At 63.7% G+C, this 17,102-nt stretch overlaps 5 protein-coding genes across 7 annotated transcripts in view; 2 read left to right on the top strand and 3 right to left on the bottom strand.

Moving 5' to 3' along the window:
- Nucleotides 1–568: 568 nt before the first annotated feature.
- LOC148057706 (cathelicidin-B1-like) lies at nt 569–1,755 on the top strand. Of its 2 annotated transcripts, XM_087767397.1 has the most exons (4): nt 569–840; nt 1,095–1,199; nt 1,343–1,426; nt 1,571–1,755. In XM_087767397.1, exons 1-4 carry the CDS (start codon nt 586–588, stop codon nt 1,697–1,699), a joined length of 573 nt encoding a protein of 190 aa, XP_087623523.1. In that variant the 5' UTR covers nt 569–585; the 3' UTR covers nt 1,700–1,755. The 2 variants fall into 2 exon arrangements, with proteins under 2 accessions (XP_087623523.1, XP_087623444.1); XM_087767318.1 differs by having other exon boundaries at nt 1,343–1,755.
- Nucleotides 1,756–1,906: 151 nt separating this feature from the next.
- LOC148057705 (cathelicidin-3-like) lies at nt 1,907–3,113 on the top strand. Its single transcript, XM_087767210.1, has 4 exons — nt 1,907–2,277; nt 2,506–2,613; nt 2,736–2,819; nt 2,930–3,113. The coding sequence occupies exons 1-4, from the start codon at nt 2,104–2,106 to the stop codon at nt 3,023–3,025; spliced, it is 462 nt and encodes a 153-aa protein (XP_087623336.1). The 5' UTR covers nt 1,907–2,103; the 3' UTR covers nt 3,026–3,113.
- A 1,358-nt stretch (nt 3,114–4,471) lies between these two features.
- Nucleotides 4,472–6,574, bottom strand: LOC148057704 (cathelicidin-2-like). Its single transcript, XM_087767112.1, has 4 exons — nt 6,395–6,574; nt 5,712–5,819; nt 5,519–5,602; nt 4,472–4,611 (listed from the first exon to the last, which is right to left on the bottom strand). Exons 1-4 carry the CDS (start codon nt 6,566–6,568, stop codon nt 4,501–4,503), a joined length of 477 nt encoding a protein of 158 aa, XP_087623238.1. The 5' UTR covers nt 6,569–6,574; the 3' UTR covers nt 4,472–4,500.
- Nucleotides 6,575–6,984: 410 nt separating this feature from the next.
- Nucleotides 6,985–8,027, bottom strand: LOC148057703 (uncharacterized). Its single transcript, XM_087767001.1, has 4 exons — nt 7,677–8,027; nt 7,461–7,571; nt 7,294–7,377; nt 6,985–7,174 (listed from the first exon to the last, which is right to left on the bottom strand). The coding sequence occupies exons 1-4, from the start codon at nt 7,821–7,823 to the stop codon at nt 7,001–7,003; spliced, it is 516 nt and encodes a 171-aa protein (XP_087623127.1). The 5' UTR covers nt 7,824–8,027; the 3' UTR covers nt 6,985–7,000.
- Nucleotides 8,028–9,283: 1,256 nt separating this feature from the next.
- KLHL18 (kelch like family member 18) overlaps nt 9,284–17,102 on the bottom strand; it is a 27,974-nt gene continuing 20,155 nt past the window's right edge. The window contains exons 6-10 of one of the 2 annotated variants that reach the window (XM_087732271.1): nt 16,887–17,023; nt 15,258–15,495; nt 13,563–13,667; nt 13,133–13,244; nt 9,284–11,521 (exon numbers count right to left, since the gene is read on the bottom strand). In XM_087732271.1, coding sequence (XP_087588397.1) covers nt 11,135–11,521; nt 13,133–13,244; nt 13,563–13,667; nt 15,258–15,495; nt 16,887–17,023 — 979 coding nt within the window. In that variant the 3' untranslated portion in view covers nt 9,284–11,134. The remainder of the gene's footprint in view (nt 11,522–13,132; nt 13,245–13,562; nt 13,668–15,257; nt 15,496–16,886; nt 17,024–17,102) is intronic. The other variant, XM_087732279.1, reaches the window with a different exon arrangement.

Raw genomic sequence — 17,102 nt, 5'->3', positions numbered from 1 at the left:
TTGTTTGCCGTGAGGGACAGATGTCTTCTCCGCTCCACCCAGCCATAAAACACCCCCGTGGGGGCTGGAAAGCCCCGGCCGTGGGGCAGGGTGGCTTCTTCATCCATCCCCGGGGGGCGAAGGGGGGCGAGAAACCCAACGTGGTGTCACCCTACGTCCCCATCAAACCCGGCTCGGCTCTTTGGTGGTCACCTTGGGGTGCACCTTGCCCTGGTGCGGTGGCTTGTGGTACCCGGGGCGACGTTGTGACTCGATATCACCCCTGTCCTCGCTGTCCCCCTCCCCGGGCGCACGGTGGCCTCCCATGGGGACCCTCGTGGCAGGGAGACCCCAAACCCTGTGGCCTCCCTTCTGCTGAGCCCCGGAGGTGGCCAGCAGCGCCCGTCCCCAGGGCTGGGACAGCCACTCCCGGGGACCAAAGGGGGACGGACTCAGCTCCCGGCCGGATTGGGCCCACCGGGAATTTCCCAGTGGCACAAGGGCAAGCGTCAACGTGCGGGAACGCCCATGACGGCGCTGCTGGCCCATCCAGGGCAGCTCCCATAAAAGAGCTCCCCGGCACGACGAGGGGTGGCAGGAGGCAGGATGAGGCCGTGCCGCGCGGTGCTGCCGCTGCTGCTGCTGCTGCTGGGGCTGGCCGGAGCCACCATGCCGGAGCCAGCCGGATCCACGCCGGGGTCGGATGGATCCACGCCGGGGTTGGCTGGATCCGTCCCGCCGTCCCCGCCGTGGGTTGTGAGCTACGAGGACGCTGTCTCGGCGGCCGTGGAGCTGCTCAACATGAGGGCAGTCAGTCCCTACGTCCTGCGGCTCTGGGAGGTCCAGCACCAGCCCGGCTGGGTGAGTGCTGAGCTCCTCCGTGCCGGGAGATGCACCGGGCCCGGGTGGTGCAGGATTTGGCCCTTCTTGGGGCTGAATCTGCCGCGTTTTGGGTCTGGATCTGCCCTGCTGTGGGGATGGAGTCCACCCAAGTTGGGGCTGAGTCTGACCCATCTCCAGGCTGGATGTGGCCCCTCTCGGGGACGGATCCAGCCTGTTTCGGGGCTGGGCGTTGGGGACAGTGGTCCCTGACGGGTCCTTGTCCCCTCTCCCAGCCCTGGGACCTGCAGAACCGGCGGGAGCTGAGCTTCGCCGTCGAGGAGACCTCGTGCCGAGCCCCAGGGACGGCCACCGCCGCCTGCAGGAGCCCCTGGCTGAGGGTGAGGCTTCGTCCCGTGTCCCACATCCCGCCCGCTGCCGGCCCCGACGGGGAGCAGCCGATGGGGAAACTGAGGCACGGGAAGGGGGGTTCGGGGCTCCTCTTGGCCTCGTCTTCCCCACGTCCCCCCCCGCTTCCCCGCAGGGCGTGAATTGGTGCCGGGGCTCCATCTTCCTCGAGCAGCAGCAGCCCATGGTCGAGCTCTCCTGCGAGACGGTGCCCACCGCGGTAAGGAGGTGGCCGAAACGGCGCCATCGCCACTGCGTCCCCTGCCTTCGCCACCCGCACCCCTCCCTGGCTGCCGTGGGGCACGTCGCCAGGGGGTCACCCGGACCCCCTCCCGTCTCCCCGAAATTTGACTTCTCCTCCCAGCTCGGCCGTACCGGGAAACCCAGGCTCGCCGACATTTTTGCCAGGATCAAGGCGCATCTCAGGGCCTTCTTCCAGCGCAGCAAGATCTGGATCCGCGACAAGCTCAACCTCAAAAAACCGAAAGCCTGAGCGGGCGACGCCGTCTGCCCCCCGCCCGTGCCCCCCGCCCCCGCGCTCTGCTTGCAATAAACGTCCCTGCAACGCTCCCGCTGTCGCCCTGGTGTCCCTGTGCCGCCACATCCCCAACTTGCGCCCCGCTGGGAAGCGGGGACGGACCCCGAGGGCTCCCGGTGCCACGGGGCTGTGAGGGCTGGGGACGCCCCGGGGAGCGGGGCCGTGTCCCCACGGGGGACCAGGGTGCCACCGCCCGCCCTCGGGACCCCGCCACCCCCTGCGTCCCCCCCCCAAAAAAACTGCCGCTCTGCGGGCTGGGGCCCGGCGTTTCCGAAGGGGGGAGCCGAGCCCCGGGGCGGGTTCCCCAGCCTCCCGGCGAGGGGATAAAAGGGGACCCGGGGGTGGCTGTGGGGACAAGGATGCCGGGCTCCTGGGCGCTGGTGCTGGCGGTGCTGGGGGGGGCCTGCGCCCTCCCCGCCCCGGCCCCCCTCGCCTACACCCAGGCGCTGGCCCAGGCCGTCGACTCCTTCAACCAGCGCCCCGAGGTGCCCAACGCCTTCAGGCTGCTCAGCGCCAACCCTGAGCCCACCCCGGTGAGTGCCACCGCCTTGGGGACGCTGCCGGGTCCCCCTGTGTCCCCACGGAGAGATCGGGGGGACGCCAGGACCTACGCGTGGCGGGGGTTTCGGGGGGGTGGGCTGGGATGGTCCCCACCGGCTTGGCTCCGGGCACCCAGCGGTGGGTGCCATCCCTCCCTGCCGGGTGTCACCGCACTGTCCCCATCCCCGTCCCCGTCCCCGTCCCCGTGCCTGTCCCCGCAGGACGTCCAGCTCGGCTCCCTGCAGCGCCTCAACTTCACCATCATGGAGACGCAGTGCCCGGCGCGCTCAGGCGCCCGCCTCGACATCTGCGAGTTCAAGGAGGACGGGGTGAGAGACTTGGGGGGGCTCATGGCGGGGGGGTCACCCCCCCTCCCCTGGGGTCCCCAACCTGGGGACAGCCCCCCCCGCCCCGCAGCGTGTCCCCACGCTCAGCCCCTCGCTCCCCGCAGCTCATCAAGGACTGCTCGGCGCCCGTGCCCCAGCGCGGCGGCCGCCCCGTGCTCGACATCACCTGCGTGGACTCCACCGAGGATGTGAGTTGGGGGGGTCCCGGGGTGGGGGATGCGACCCCAGGGCCTGGAGGGGGGACTCGGGGGGTCCCCATGGTGTCCCCCCCACCCCATGATGCCTCCTCTCCCCACAGCCCGTCCGGGTCAAGCGCTACTGGCACCTGGTGCCGGTGGCCCTCAGGACGGTGGCCGCTGGCGTCGAGCTCGTCAGGTCCATCAGGAGGGGATGAGGACCCCCCCCGCCTTGAGGGGCCGCCATCTCGGGGACCCCCCGCCCCCGACACCCCTTTTCCCCCAATAAAGCTGCTTCCCAGCCCCGCCGTGCCTTCTGCCGCCGTCACTCTGCGCCGGGGACCGGGGACATGCAGGGTGGGGGGTGACGCTGATGGAGGAGGGTGCTGGGGTGGGGGGAGCAGGGGCGGCCCCCCCGGCTCGGGCACCGCCGCCTCCCCGGGGCCTCATCCTGGCAGCGGCCGTGGCGCCGGGTCCCCGCACTGTGCCCCAAGACACCTGGGGACCAGAGGGTCCCTTGGGAGGCTGCGCCAGCCGCGGGGACCCTGCGGGGGGTGTGGGGCACAAGCCCAGGGGACTGGTGGCCCATTGCAGGGGTGCAGGGGACAGGAGGGGACATCCCCAGGGTCCCATGGGGCCACTGGAGCCGCGGCTGCAGCCACGACCCCGGGGTGGCCGCGCTTGGCTCGCGGGGGTCCCCGTGTCCCAACGTCCCCATCCCAAACCGCCGGTGACGGCCCCGGTGGCACGGCTGAGGTCGATGCCCGGACCCCCCCCCCCCGCCCCGGCTGGGGTTGCGCCATGGGGGTCCCCGGGAGCTGAACCCCCGTCCCTTCCCCTGCGCCTCCCCGGGGGGCCGAGCCCCGGGGCCCCCCACGCCTCCCCTCTGCCACCGCCACCGGTTTTGGGGACAACGTGCCGTGGGGATGATGGCGCCGTGGGGATGATGACGCCGTGGGGATGATGATGCCGTGGGGACGATGGCACTGTGGGGATGATGGCACCGTGGGGATGATGGCACCATGGGGATGATGATGCCATGGGGACGATGACACCGTGGGGAGGATGATGCCATGGGGATGATGGCACCATGGGGAGGATGACGCCATGGGGATGATGATGCCGTGGGGACGCCAATGCCATGGGGATGATGACGCCATGGGGACGATGGCACCATGGGGACACCAAGGCCATGGGGACGATGACGCTGTGGGGACGATGGCGCCATGGGGATGATGGCGCCGTGGGGATGATGGCGCCGTGGGGACGATGGCACCATGGGGACGACGATGCCATGGGGACGATGATGCCATGGTGCCGTGGGGATGATGGCACTGTGGGGACGATGGCACCACGGGGACACCGACACCATGGGGACGATGCGGGGCGGGATGCGAACGGCTTCTTTCGGGGGGGACGGGACGCCCTGGGGGCTCCCGGGAGCGAAGCTGGGCCCCGTCCCCAGTGCCACCCCCCCCCGTCCCTGCGGGGCCGAGCCCCTCGCTCCCCACGGCGGGGACGTTGGCGGGGCCGGCGTAGGGGTCCGCGCGCGGCGACGACGGCGAACGACGCGGGGAGAGGAGCCCCCCCGGCTCCTGCCCGGCCCCCTCCCTCCCCGTGGGCCTCAGTTTCCCCCGGAGGCAGCGAGGAGCGCGGCGGAGGCAGAGCGGCCGGCAGCGGCCCCTTTATTCGCTCAGCCCAGGCGGATGGAGCCCCGGGCCTGCAGGCTGAAGCTGATCCTGGGCCGAAAGTGTCGGATCCTGCTCAGGAAGCGCCCGAACCGGCCCCGCTGGACGAGAACCGGCTGCCGGAGGGACAAGGGGGTCACTGGGGTGGGGGGGACGCCCGGGACCCCGCGGCCAGGACCCCACAGCAGGGACCCCCACCCAGGACCCCACACCCGGGACCCCACACCCAGCACCCTACATCCAGGACCCCGCACCCAGGAACCCACAGCAGGGACCCCGTGCCCAGGACCCCACACCCAGCACCCTGCACCCAGCACCCTACATCCAGGACCCCGCACCCAGGAACCCACAGCAGGGACCCCCACCCAGGACCCCACACCTGGGACCCCACACCCGGGACCCCACACCCGGGACCCTACATCCAGGACCCCGCACCCAGGAACCCACAGCAGGGACCCCGTGCCCAGGACCCCACACCCAGCACCCTGCACCCAGCACCCTACATCCAGGACCCCGCACCCAGGAACCCACAGCAGGGACCCCCACCCAGGACCCCACAGCCAGCACCCCACACCCAGCACCCTACATCCAGCACCCCGCACCCAGGACCCCATCCAGGACCCCACACCTGGGACCCCACACCTGGGACCCCACACCCAGCACCCTGCACCCAGCACCCTCCATCCAGGACCCCGCACCCAGGACCACACCCAGGACCCCACACCCAGGACCCCGTGCCCAGGACTCTGCACCCAAGTCCCCACACCCAGGACCCCGCTCCCAGCACCCTGGCAGGACCCTGCACCCCAGCACCCAGCACCCTGCGGGTGCCCCAGGACCCCCCCATCCCACCCTCCACCACCCGCGGGCCGGAGCCATCGCGGCGGGACAGCACCCTCGGGGTGTCCCTTTTTGGGGACGGGGCGGGAGGAAGGACACCAGCGCTGGCACCCCGACACCCCACCCGTGGGTGTCCCCACCCGTGGGTGCCCCCGCCCGTGGGTGCTGCCCCCCCCAGCTCACGTTGGCGGAGGCGTCGGTGCAGCGCAGGTCGATCTCGGGGGAGCTCTGCAGGAATTGCACCGGCCCCCAGCACTCCTTGATCGCCTGTGGAGAGCGGGGGGCACCCGGCGTCACCCCGGGGACCGCGGCTGAGGACCCCCGGCGCCCCCGGCGCCCCCTTCCTCCTCCTCCTCCTCCTCCTCCTCCTCCTCACCCCGTTCTCCTTGAAGTCGCAGTCGTCGGGGTTGACGCGGGCGCTCGGGGCGCACTCCGTCTCCATCATGCTGAAGTTGAGCGTCCGCAGCGCGCTCAGCTCGACGCCCTGCGGGGTCACGGGGGGGGGGGGCACGGGCACGAGTGGGTGGGGGGGGTCAGGAGTGGGTGGGGGTCACGAGTGGGTGGGGGGGTCAGGAGAGGGGGGGACACGAGTGGGTGGGGGGGTCACGAGTGAGTGGGGGTCAGGAGTGCGGGGGTCAGGAGTGGGGGTAGGTCAGGAGTGGGTGGGAGTCAGGAGGGGGGGACACGAGTGGGTGGGGGCGGTCAGGAGTGGGTGGGGGTCAGGAGTGGGGGCCACGAGTGGGGGGGTCAGGAGCAGGGGGGGGTCACGAGTGGGTGGGGGTCAGGAGCGGGGGCTCACAGCTGGGCGGGTCATGAGTTGGGGGGGGCATGGGTGAATGCGGGGGTTGTGAGTGGGGGTTCACGAGTGGGTGGGGGTCACAGGAGGGGTGGGTGACGAGTGGGGGGTGGTAGGCGGGGGCCTGTGAGCGGGTGGGGGGTGACGGACGGGGTTCAGGAGCAGAGGGGTGAGGAGGGGGGGGCCAGGGGGAGGGGAAGGTGGCGAGTGGGGGTCGTGAGTGGGCGGGGGGTGCCTGTCACGAGTGGGGGGGTGGCACTCACCGGGGCGGGCTCGGGGTCGGCGCTGAGCAGCCTGAAGGCGTTGGGCACCTCGGGGCGCTGGTTGAAGGAGTCGACGGCCTGGGCCAGCGCCTGGGTGTAGGCGAGGGGGGCCGGGGCGGGGAGGGCGCAGGCCCCCCCCAGCACCGCCAGCACCAGCGCCCAGGAGCCCGGCATCCTTGTCCCCACGGCCACCCCCGGGTCCCCTTTTATCCCCTCGCCGGGAGGCTGGGGAACCCGCCCCGGGGCTCGGCTCCCCCCTTCGGAAACGCCGGGCCCCAGCCCGCAGAGCGGCAGGTTTTTTTGGGGGGGGGACGCAGGGGGTGGTGGGGTCCCGAGGGCGGGCGGTGGCACCCTGGTCCCCCGTGGGGACGCGGCCCCGCTCCCCGGGGCGTCCCCAGCCCTCACAGCCCCGTGGGGGGGTTTCGTGGCACCGGGAGCCCTCGGGGTCCGTCCCCGCTTCCCAGCGGGGCGCAGGGACCCGCAGGGACGGGGGTGACACCGGTGCCATTGCCGGTGTCGGGGTGCTGCCCCCCGGGCTCGCCCCATCCCCGCTACCCCCCGCCTCCGTCACCCCCCGACACGCAGACGTGTGACCCCGAAATATCTTTATTGCAGCCCCGCAGGGGACAGGGGCCCGCGGGGTGTCCCCAGGAGGGACGCGCCGGCGGGGGGCCGAGGATGCGGCTGCGAGGGCGATGATGATGATGATGATGGGTGACCTGGGCTGGCGCCGAAGGCCGGCGGGGTGCCGGGAGAGCGGGGCTGGGTGCTGCCGCCGGCCTGCGGGGGGAGAAATAAGGGTGGGCTTCACCCTGCAGCCAAAAAATGTCCCCAGAGCGGGGGGGACACGCGTCCCCAGCGCTGTCCCCCCCCGAGGATGGGGGACCCGGAGCCCTCACCGGCTCCCGGCCGCACTCCACCATCGACAGCGGCACGTCGGGCAGGAAGGCGAAGACGGAGACCTGGGCGGTGCAGCGCTGGACCTGGGGACGTAGTGACCCTCAGCACCCCGGGGACGCCCCGCTGTCCCCCTCCCCGTTTCGGGGGGACCCGCTCCCACCCTTACCCTGCCCGGCCGGGCTCGGCAGCCGGCGCCGCGGCGGTCGGGGCGGTTTTTGGGGCAGGCGGGCTGGCGGGCGGTGAAGTTGATGCTGAAATGGGTGCCCCAGTCGAACGTCTGCCGGCGGGGGGAAAAAAGGACGGAGCCGTGGGTGGCTTCCCAAGGGCAAGGGTGCCCGGGGGCACCCGGCTGCGTCCACCCCATCGCCCACCCTGCTCCTACCGTCCTGGCGACTCCCAGCAGCTTGAGCAGCCTCAGCTCCTGCCCGTGGGTCTCCAGCACCGAGCGGGCCAGGTCGCGGGGAGCCGGCAGCCCCGGCGGGACCGCGGCGCCCGCCGCCAGCAGCACAGCTCCCAGCACCAGCGCCATGCGGCCGGGGAAGAGCCGGAGGACGAGGGAATCGGCTCGGCTCGGGGCCCCCCGCCTCGGCCGGCTTCGCCTCCAGGATAAACACCGGGCCCCCGCCGCGGCGGCGAAGGGATTGGGTTGCCGGTGTTTTCCTTGGCGCGGCGCCGTGGGATCTGGCAGGGATGCGGCGATGCCGGAGGCTCGGCAGGGCCGATTCCCCTCCGCGGCCCCTTCCCTTCGCTCGCTCCCAGTTTCGCGGCAGGGTGGTACAACCGATGGCGCGGGATCCATCCAGCCACGCGCACTGTCCTGCTCCTCCCGAGCCGGGAGCCGGAGCATCCTCCCGGCTCCTACGGAGAGAAAAACCAGGAGCCCACTCCCCTCTCCCTTTTTCTTTCCAGTTTTTGGGTTTTTTTTAAATCCCTCTCGCTCTGCTCAGAGCTGAGATTCACCGAAACGCCCCGTCCCCAGAGGGAGATCACGCCGTCACACCCGAACCCCTCCCCACCTCGCCCAAAGATGCCGCACCAACCGGCCAGGGGATGAATTTCTCTTGGTCTTAATATGAAAAAGGTTAAGTGAGACTAAAAGTGCCCTTTTGGGGGGGCCGGGGGTTGGCGGGCGCGGCGGGGAGAAGCAACGTGGCGAAAGCCCCCGGCGCGAGGGCAGGGAGGGCAGCGTGGTTTGCGGGCGCAGAAACGTGCCGCTGTTGCGAGGATCTTCGAGGCATTTTGCAAAATTTTGAGGTTTTCCTTGAATTAGAGGACGTGGGATTTACCGAGGATTGCACCCAGCGGACCAACGCTCTCCCAGGAGTTGACGGTCCCTGCGTGACCGGGGCTGGTTCCCCCAAAATTCAGTAGTTTTCTGTCCCCTTACGGACACCGGCAGGCGAAGGGCTGGGAGCTCCCCTTTCCCTTTGCTTCATCCAGGAAGGAAAAGCAAAGAAATCCCTGGGGAACGAAAGCCGGGGAGCGCGAGCAGCGTGGCTGGGGGACGGCTGAGGCCCCAGGGCCACCGCGCTGCTGGGCACCAGCGCGGGAGCCTGCGGGGCACCGGCAGCCCCGGCTGTAGCAGGCCTTTATCCCCTGCTCTTCCAAGGGTATCGGATCTGATATTCGCGTCCTTATGGACACGAAGCCCCGGCTGGGAGGGAGAAGGGATGCAGGATGGGATGAGGGCACGCCAGGAGAGCGGCCCCGCGCTCGCCAAAGCCTCCTCTGCGCAGGGCGGCCATCGGGACGCGGCCTGGAGAAGAGGAGATGCTCCGGGGCGGGAGATAAGAGGCAGGTCCGAGGCTCGGCAACGCCAGGGAAGCGGGGCAGGGAGACGGGAACCCACGGCGCCATCCTTCCCCCCGAGGGGACGGCGGCCGCCCCTTCCGCAAAGACCCCGCCGCGGCTCCAGCTCCGTTATTTCTGCAATTCACAGCCCGAAAAGCAACTTCGGTTTGATTCCAATGGTGGTTTTTTTTTTTCTCCTTTTTGAAGAGTCTTAGCAGCATGGAAACCCCAAGTGAATTCCCCCTCCAGCGAACCCGGCAGTTGATATACATGGAGGAAAGAGATATATACCGACAGATCACATCGATAGCCAGATATGCTCATTATATAGACCTAAAATATACATAGTACCTGAATATATAGACATCCACATATACAGCCAAAGTTAAAATCCCGAGCGGTGCTGGGAGTCAGGTATGAACAAGCAGGGGGGGCTGGATTTGGGGGCCGGCTCCCCCCCGGCTCGGTGCAAGGTGGGGGACAGGAGCTCTGAGCCCCCCGAAACACCGGGATCGGGCGGGACAAAGCGGGGAGATTCCCCCGGCCCTTTGCTGCTGCCGGCGGGATTAGTGTTGAGTTCCCGAGCAGGCAGGGCTGGCAGCAGCCCCTGCCCGTCCCTGCCCGCCCGCCGGCCGCGGTGAGGAGGTATGGCTTTGCCGAAGGGCGGCACGGGAGGAGACGGGGGTGGAAGAGAGTCCCGGCGGGATGGCGGGTCGCAGTCATGCAAGAGAAGCGCTGAAGAGGTGGCGCAGGCAGGTTGGGCGCAGGCAGGTTGGGCGCAGGCAGGGAGCCGCCGTGCTGCCTGCACCCCGCTTCACGGCAGGCGGCTGCTTCGGCCCCGGCACAGAAAGTTTCCCGGCACAAAACCTACCGCAAAGCCCTTTACCCAGCGTGGCAAAAGGGAAAACACCGAAAGTGCGGATCTCGCCGGTGCCACGGCGCTGCCAGCTCCGCCGCCGCGTGGTTTTGGCCCTGGCCCTTTGCAGGGACGCTCGCCCCGCGTCCCCGCGCGGGATTTCTCTGCCTGCGCTGCCCGAAGCGGCTCCCCGCACCGGCACAGCGGTGGGCTTCCAGAGCTGACAAATCCAACACATATTTTTCTTGCCCCTCCTGAAAGATCCTGGCTGCTCTTTACTCCACTGCCTCTTAAGCATCGACTTTGAAAATATATCAATATTTAATTTACAGGACAGCTTTAGAATTCACACCTTGGCCTATTTCCCATTTTGAAATCCTGAGTGTTGCTTAGTGTCATTTACGTTCAGCCTTCTCCTCCAAAGCTTGCTAAAACCATTCGATGGTTTAACCGCCCGGTTTTCCTCTTCCTAGTTTCTCCATCGTGCGGCTCTTGTGGAGAAGTTTTCCCCATCGAGCGGAGGAAAGCACAGCTCCGCTGCGAGAAGCCAGCGGTGCCTTGTGTAAGCAGCACCTTAAAACGCAGAGCCTGGATGGGGTCCGGGAACCGACGCCGGTGGTTTTTTTTTCCACTGTGGTAAATGGGGCGGGAGCTGCCCGCGGCCACGACACCCGAACACCGCGGCTGACCGAACGCTTGGGGTATGGGGGTCGCTTTGCTGCTGAGGGAGGGCGCAGATGTATTTCCAAAGTCATTAAAAGCGGCCGTTTTTATGTCGCAATGAAGCCTGCCTCCCTCCCCCAGCCTACAACAGCACTTCCCAAAGGTGCAGCCGAAAGCGGACCGCAGGGCTATTGGGAAAACCAACGGCGAGAGGAAGGATCGGCGTAGCCACAGCTCCCAGCACTGGCTAACGGGTGCCGGAGGGAGGCGGGCAGGTCCTCGCTCGCACCAGCCCGTAGACGCACTGGATTTCAAAATGTTCGATCTTTCGGGAGCCCTCAGCCCAAAAAGCCAAGGGTGGGGATTGTTTTGTCAAGGTGTGGTTTTTTTTTTTTTTTGTGTGCACGCACGTTTGTGAATGAGACTTGAGCACCTGGAAACGCAGCTCTGTGGCTATCACACCACGAAACCCTCTCTGAACCTCTCCCCAGATTGTCGTTGAAAAGACAGCCCCCCAAAACGCTTTCTTCTCAGATGGTCAGGAGAGGTACGCAGCCCACGCCAACCCCTCCCTCGTGGCACACCATCGGGGCCATGAACGTCCAGCGGTTTGTCTCCGGGTCGTACATTTCTACCGAGCTGAGGTTGGACTGTCCGTCGTAACCCCCCACCGCGTAGAGACGGCCACAGTTCGCAATGAGGGAGACGCGGCTCCTCCGGGTGTTCATAGGGACAATCAGGTACCACTGATCCGCCATGGAGCTGTAGACTTCGGCGATGCTGAGGAAGCCCGAGCCGTCGTAGCCTCCGCAGACGAACATCTTGCTGCCCAGCGAAGCTGCTCCGTGGCGGCAGCGCTTGTTGAGCATGCTGGCCACCGGGTGCCAGGTGGCCGTGTGATGGTTGTAGTACTCCACCTGCAGTCACAGAGAGCGCACAGCCTCAGGGGACGCTCGCTCGGGACCCACCGCGTCACACAGAACGCACCGACTGTTGCAACACGCAACTGCAAGCTGGCTGGGGGAACTTGGGTTTTGTTTCTTGATTTCATACAATCACATTTTCTATCGTTATTAAGCTTTTCTAACACCCCACATCTCGCCAGCCATTGCGTTTTGCCCCGCTCCCTCCGACCTCAGCCCAGTAACTTGCTGGTGAGCGATGGGGAGACCGCTCTCCCCGCCCGATCTGCTGCAGAGACCACAGCAAATGCAGCTTTGAAGACGTTCCCCCTACCTCTCTCCCCTTTCATCGGCTTCTGCGTGGTGTTTGAAACAGGTATCTGAGCCTCAGCACCAAAAGGATTGAGCACCTTTTAATTAAAAGTTCAATTGCTGCAGGATTGTGTCTTGATTTCAAGGTATTAATTCTCCTCACGCACACAAGATCGGGCTGCTGCCCCAAGGCAGAACCAGCCAAAGCTCTGTCAGACCCCAGAGGTGCACGACCCAAGAGGTTAATGATCCCCTAAGTCTCCCCTCGCCCTAAGTGAGGCTCCCCGCTCTCTCCAGGCAGCTCCAACACTTCAAACTTTCCAGTTTCTCACGTCGGAAAACCACCGCTCCTGACGGAGTTCAAGCCTACATCCCGCACCCCATGGCAAAGGGTCGGGTTTCTCCGCAGGGTAAACTCTTCCGCTGTCAGAAAAGGCTGACATCTCCTCCCTGTGTATTTGTAGAAGAGCTGTCTGGCACCTCAGGGGGAAAAAAACCCACCCACCATTTTGTATGCCTCGCGTTTCTAGAGAGACCAGGAGAGGGACCCTTTCTGCAAGGACTCCTGCGCTGCCCCGAACTTGTCACGCTCAGGAACGTGCTCAGACCAGCGGATTTGTAGTTCTTGGCTCTGGGTTGCTTCAGGCTGCAGACAACAGCCTGCCCCGAGCTGCTGAGCGAGGCAGAAATGGTGATTGCTACTCCCAACAAACCCTTTATTACAAATTTCTGAGACCTAACTCGGATACAGCTCCCTGCGTCCTCACTCCCGAGCAGATGAACGAGTCTTTTCTGTTGCACAGCACGTTTTTCTTTAGAGAAGAGGCAGAAAACTGAAACGCAGAGCGGGTGGAAGAGGGCAAATGGCCTCGTACCACCAACTCCCCCTGCTGTGAAGCTTGTTTCAAAGATGAGCTGTTTCTGAAACTGAAGCCATCAAACAGGGGCGGAAAGCAGAGGTAAGAGCCTGACATCTGGGATACTTCCGAGCTCAAAGGCACGCAATGATACGATGATTTAAAAAGTGAAGGAAGCAGGGAGACAACAAAATGCGCTAACTCAATCCTTTAGGTGCTGGGGAACAAGAACAGCGCTTCCAGTCCAGGCCCCAGTGGGCACCTGGCTGGCTCGTTTCTTCCTGAGCAAGAAAAGGGCCCTGGAAATGACCCAATTTGGTGGTGCAAGCACTTATGGCACTTTGGGTGCACAAGGAACGGGCACGGAGCCTTCCCAGCCCCGGCCTGACCTTTTGGCTCCCTGCAGTAGATGAATTTCTGCACAAGGCTTGCAGGAAGCCGCAGCCCGCAGACTTACGCTGTTGAAGATCTGTAGGCCGTCGTGCCCTCCCGATACGTAGATCCGACCCTCGAAGACGGTGACTCCAGCGGCGCTGCGGTTGGAGCTCATGGGTGTCACCACTGTCCACCTGGCCGGGAGAAGGGAGAGGTTAGCAAGGGCTCCCGTGGGCACGGCACGCACACAGCCCGCGGATTATTTCAACTCGATGGGATTCTCTAGGACTGGCGTCCAGGAACTCTCCTTTTATCGCCTATTTTATTTAAACCATAGTTTTGTTCGCTTGCATCCAGGTAAACTCTTGCGAGGAGGGATGCTGCTCCACTGTCAGGACATAAAGGCTTTTCCACATATTTCTTTTATAGCCCCGACGCCCAGCGGTGCCACGGCACGGCACTACCCTAGCAGCAAACCGAGAGATAAAATTCAGGGCATGAAGAGCTCTTACTTGTTTGTTTCTGGAGAATAGGACTCCACGGAGTTGAGGGATGAGTTTCCGTCGTATCCACCGCACACGTAGATCTGGCCATCCAGCACCACCGTTCCCATGGCACTGCAACGGAGAGCAGGACCCCGTGAGACGGCCACAGGCCCTGCCGCACCGGCCGTAACATGGTAAATCTGCACTGCCTTCCTTGCCCGCTGCCTGCCATCGCCTCCTTCATCCCACCGAACCTCCTCCTCTTCCCCTCGCTTCACGTCCAGGCTGCTCAACCGCTGGATCCCACCTGAGCTCCGAGCATCACAGATCACGAAAGATGCTTGCGGCATAAGCACACCCCTTTTGACCCAGATCGTGGGTCAAAATCCCAGCAATTCCAGCTTTCCATGAGGGATCTCTCCACTGCTGCTGGTGGGAGATAGCTCTGGTGAGGGGCATCAATCCTCAGTGATAAAACCCCAGCACTACAGCTGGAGCCGAGCAGTTTGTACAATAACTGACATTTTCCTCCACACAATTGCATCTGACGCCTGCTCTGCTTGGCTTCAAGGCAGAACAACCCAAGCGTGGAAGAGCAACTGCCTCTCGCCGTGGGAAAAGCTCCCAGGAACCTCATTGCTATGGAAAAAATGAGTTTTTCCACTACAAATCAGAGCCTTGTGACCAGGATTTCACGTACTCAGCCACTCGCAGTGCGCTCTTCCCAAGCGATCAACGCCTCGGACCACAAAAAAAAACCCAACCCAGGCAAACCACTACGGCAAAGCTTGCAAAAAAGCGAACAATTTAACAACTCTCAGCGGCCAGGCATGAGTGCAAGGAAAACCGCAGCAGCAACTCTGGAGGCCAGGAAGATGTTTGAACATGGAAGCAGCTACTGTGTTGCGGCAGGGAGGACAGGATGACCACACAACTTAATAGGTGGCTTTTCAAAATAACACGGGGTAACCTCCCAAACCCAACCACAGAGCGATCTCCAGGCTGGTCGTGAGCTGTGCAGCTCCGTTCAAGCACAAACACTTTCTGTTTGGCTGTAAACTCCTCTCCCTGGACGATAAAAATAGTCCTCTCTTTCCCAGCTGTGATTCTCTTATGCTTTTGGGTAGGGAGGGAAGATGCCAGCGCTGGGCAGAGCTGGTGAAATGGGTTTACTCGACTCCTAGCAGCACAAGAGTTTCCTACACGGTGCTCACCAGCGCTTTACCTACCATTCGGTATCACAGCATGAAGAAACGGGGCTCTGCCCACCTCCTTTGGGACTCCAGTCCTCCTTACAGACCTCACCAGCAGAACTTTATCACTCGCTTTTAGTTTGCTTTCACTCCTTGATGCCACCAAAACTGAGAGACCTCTGTAGCTTAGAGCCCACGCTGCTCAGCTGCTTTTTACTTACCGAGGTCTTAACGGCTTTCCTTGTAAATCAATGCTGGGATGCTCAACTTTGTTGAGCTGCTGACAGTTTTCCCCTCCTACCAGCAAGCTGTGCCTGGACTCAGCACAACCTGCCTGCCCCAAATGCAGGCAAGCGAATCCCACCTGCTTCCACGCTGCTCCGCTCCTTTTCCTTTTGCTCCTTCCCCACACCTGAACTTCACATTTGGCATCCACCGCCACCCAACACCTCCAGCCTTCCTACAACCTCATTTTTCCCCCCTCCTCTTCCTCCAAAGGTCCCCTTCCCACCGAGCGAGCCACACGTACCTTCGCTTGCTGTTCATACTTTCCACTTTGGACCAGGAATCCATCTCTGGGTTGTAAACCTCCACCGTGCTCAACCTTAGCTGACCGTCGTAGCCGCCGATGGCGTAGAGCAGTCCGTTCACCACCGCTACCCCGACTCGGCTGCGGGCCGTCGTCATCGGCTGGCACTTCTCCCAGCGGTTGGCAATGGGATCAAAGACTTCCACCACATTCAGTGAGTCACCTGCATAAAAGTTTGCTACTCAAATTAAAAGAGGGAGACCTGATAAAACACTGTTCTAGCAAGCAAGCAGAGGCACGCGAGGGATAAGTGGTGGCTGCTCTGACCCCAAAGATGGGGCTGACACAGGGACTTTGCCTGCTCTTCTCTGGGAAAACGGCCAGGCTCTCACACGTCCTATTCCAGGCTCTCACACGTCCTATTCCAGGCTCCCTGCTTCCACACCAAAGTCAAGTCAGAGGCATTTCCCAGCCACATAGTCACCCGCAATGAGAGCCTGCTCTGAAAAATTCACATCGACTGCACTCCACAACGCAAAAAGATTGTGGAGCGTTTCACAGCTTGCCCGTGCTCTGCACCGCCAGACTTGACAAGTCCTAGGCTGCGGGAGCGGGGCCTCTTATAACCTCAAAGGGGCAGCAGAGGCTGCAATGTCACATCTGTCGGTGTCGCTGCTCCCTGGGAACGCAGCTTCTCTATGGGATAAATGATAAATCGGCCGTGTTGTGGTGTGGCTGGGGTATGAGGCAGTGCCTGGCACCCACCTGCTATACACAGAAGCACAGAATCGTTAAGGTTGGAAAAGACCCTTAAGATCAAGTCCAACCGTTAACCCAGCGCTGCCGAGGCCACCACTAAACCATGTCCCCAAGCACCACATCTCCCCGGCTTTTCAATCCCTCCAGGGATGGGGACTCAGCCCCTGCCCTGGGCAGCCTGGGCCAGGGCCTGACAGCCCTTTGGGGAAGGGATTTTCCCTAACATCCAACCTAACCCTGCCCTGGCGCAGCTTGAGGCCGTTCCCTCTCGTCCCATCGCTTGTTCCTGGGGAGAAGAGACCGACCCCCCCGGCTCCAGCCTCCTTTCAGGCGGTTGCAGAGAGCGATGAGGGCTCCCCTCAGCCTCCTCTTCTCCAAACTAAACAACCCCAGAATATTTAATTTTAGGAGCTGGGGTTGTATTCACACCCGACATCCCAGGTTAACCAGGCTGTTTGAGGCCCCGACAGATAGTTTCACCAACGCTTTCCGTCTCCCTTTTACGCTACGGCTTGGGTCACGCCAGCGCATTGCATCTGCACATGTGATCCCACAATCCCACCACCATCACCTTGATATCTCCGAGTTCCGCTGGTTGCTACAGGCAAGGACACCATCCTCAAAATGCTGATTCGTTAACGTACGCAAGAATAGCTGTCCTAAATAAACCCGACCTAGACAGAGTTTCTAGATGGAGGATGTTAAACTACGGGCACAGCCACCTTGAGCATTTCAAGTGGAAGGGTCAAAGCGCTGCACAGAGGAGGAGAAACCGCTCAACGCTTCACGCGAGGGAAGTTCACGATCCCATCGTCCTACCCAGCAAACTACGCTTCTCTCTCCACCGCGGGGAGCGGATATGCAAGGTACCTGCTGAGTTCAGGCCTCCAACAGCATAAATCAACCCTGCGATCGATGTACAGCACCGAGGACGGGTCTTGAACGCTGGGAGGTGCGGCCGGCGCTCTGGCATGAGGTGATAATCTTTTGCCTCGTCAACTAGATCCCTAAAAAATCAAAGCCAAATAGTTAAAGAGCTCAGTTGATATGATGAAATCCGACCGTTTTAAGTCAGGTGAGGATTTA

This window comes from Nipponia nippon, unplaced genomic scaffold, assembly GCF_047370975.1.
Source record: "Nipponia nippon isolate SJK-2023a ecotype South Korea unplaced genomic scaffold, ASM4737097v1 scaffold_1, whole genome shotgun sequence".
NCBI classification, from domain to species: Eukaryota; Metazoa; Chordata; class Aves; order Pelecaniformes; family Threskiornithidae; genus Nipponia; species Nipponia nippon.
The sequence above is the reverse complement of the archived record's forward strand: the minus strand, read 5'-3'. Positions and strand labels throughout refer to the sequence as shown.

Coding starts and splice junctions, on each gene's coding strand:
- LOC148057705 (XM_087767210.1), top strand. CDS start 2,104: ATGCCGGGCTCCTGGGCGCTGGTGCTGGCGGTGCTGGGGGGGGCCTGC. Junction 2,278..2,505: donor CCAACCCTGAGCCCACCCCG/GTGAGTGCCACC, acceptor CTGTCCCCGCAG/GACGTCCAGCTCGGCTCCCT. Junction 2,614..2,735: donor GCGAGTTCAAGGAGGACGGG/GTGAGAGACTTG, acceptor CGCTCCCCGCAG/CTCATCAAGGACTGCTCGGC.
- LOC148057703 (XM_087767001.1), bottom strand. CDS start 7,823: ATGGCGCTGGTGCTGGGAGCTGTGCTGCTGGCGGCGGGCGCCGCGGTC. Junction 7,572..7,676: donor TGCTGGGAGTCGCCAGGACG/GTAGGAGCAGGG, acceptor CCCCGCCGGCAG/ACGTTCGACTGGGGCACCCA. Junction 7,175..7,293: donor TGGAGTGCGGCCGGGAGCCG/GTGAGGGCTCCG, acceptor CTCCCCCCGCAG/GCCGGCGGCAGCACCCAGCC.
- LOC148057704 (XM_087767112.1), bottom strand. CDS start 6,568: ATGCCGGGCTCCTGGGCGCTGGTGCTGGCGGTGCTGGGGGGGGCCTGC. Junction 5,820..6,394: donor CCGACCCCGAGCCCGCCCCG/GTGAGTGCCACC, acceptor GTGACCCCGCAG/GGCGTCGAGCTGAGCGCGCT. Junction 4,612..5,518: donor GCACCGACGCCTCCGCCAAC/GTGAGCTGGGGG, acceptor TCCCTCCGGCAG/CCGGTTCTCGTCCAGCGGGG.
- LOC148057706 (XM_087767318.1), top strand. CDS start 586: ATGAGGCCGTGCCGCGCGGTGCTGCCGCTGCTGCTGCTGCTGCTGGGG. Junction 841..1,094: donor TCCAGCACCAGCCCGGCTGG/GTGAGTGCTGAG, acceptor CCCCTCTCCCAG/CCCTGGGACCTGCAGAACCG. Junction 1,200..1,342: donor GCAGGAGCCCCTGGCTGAGG/GTGAGGCTTCGT, acceptor GCTTCCCCGCAG/GGCGTGAATTGGTGCCGGGG.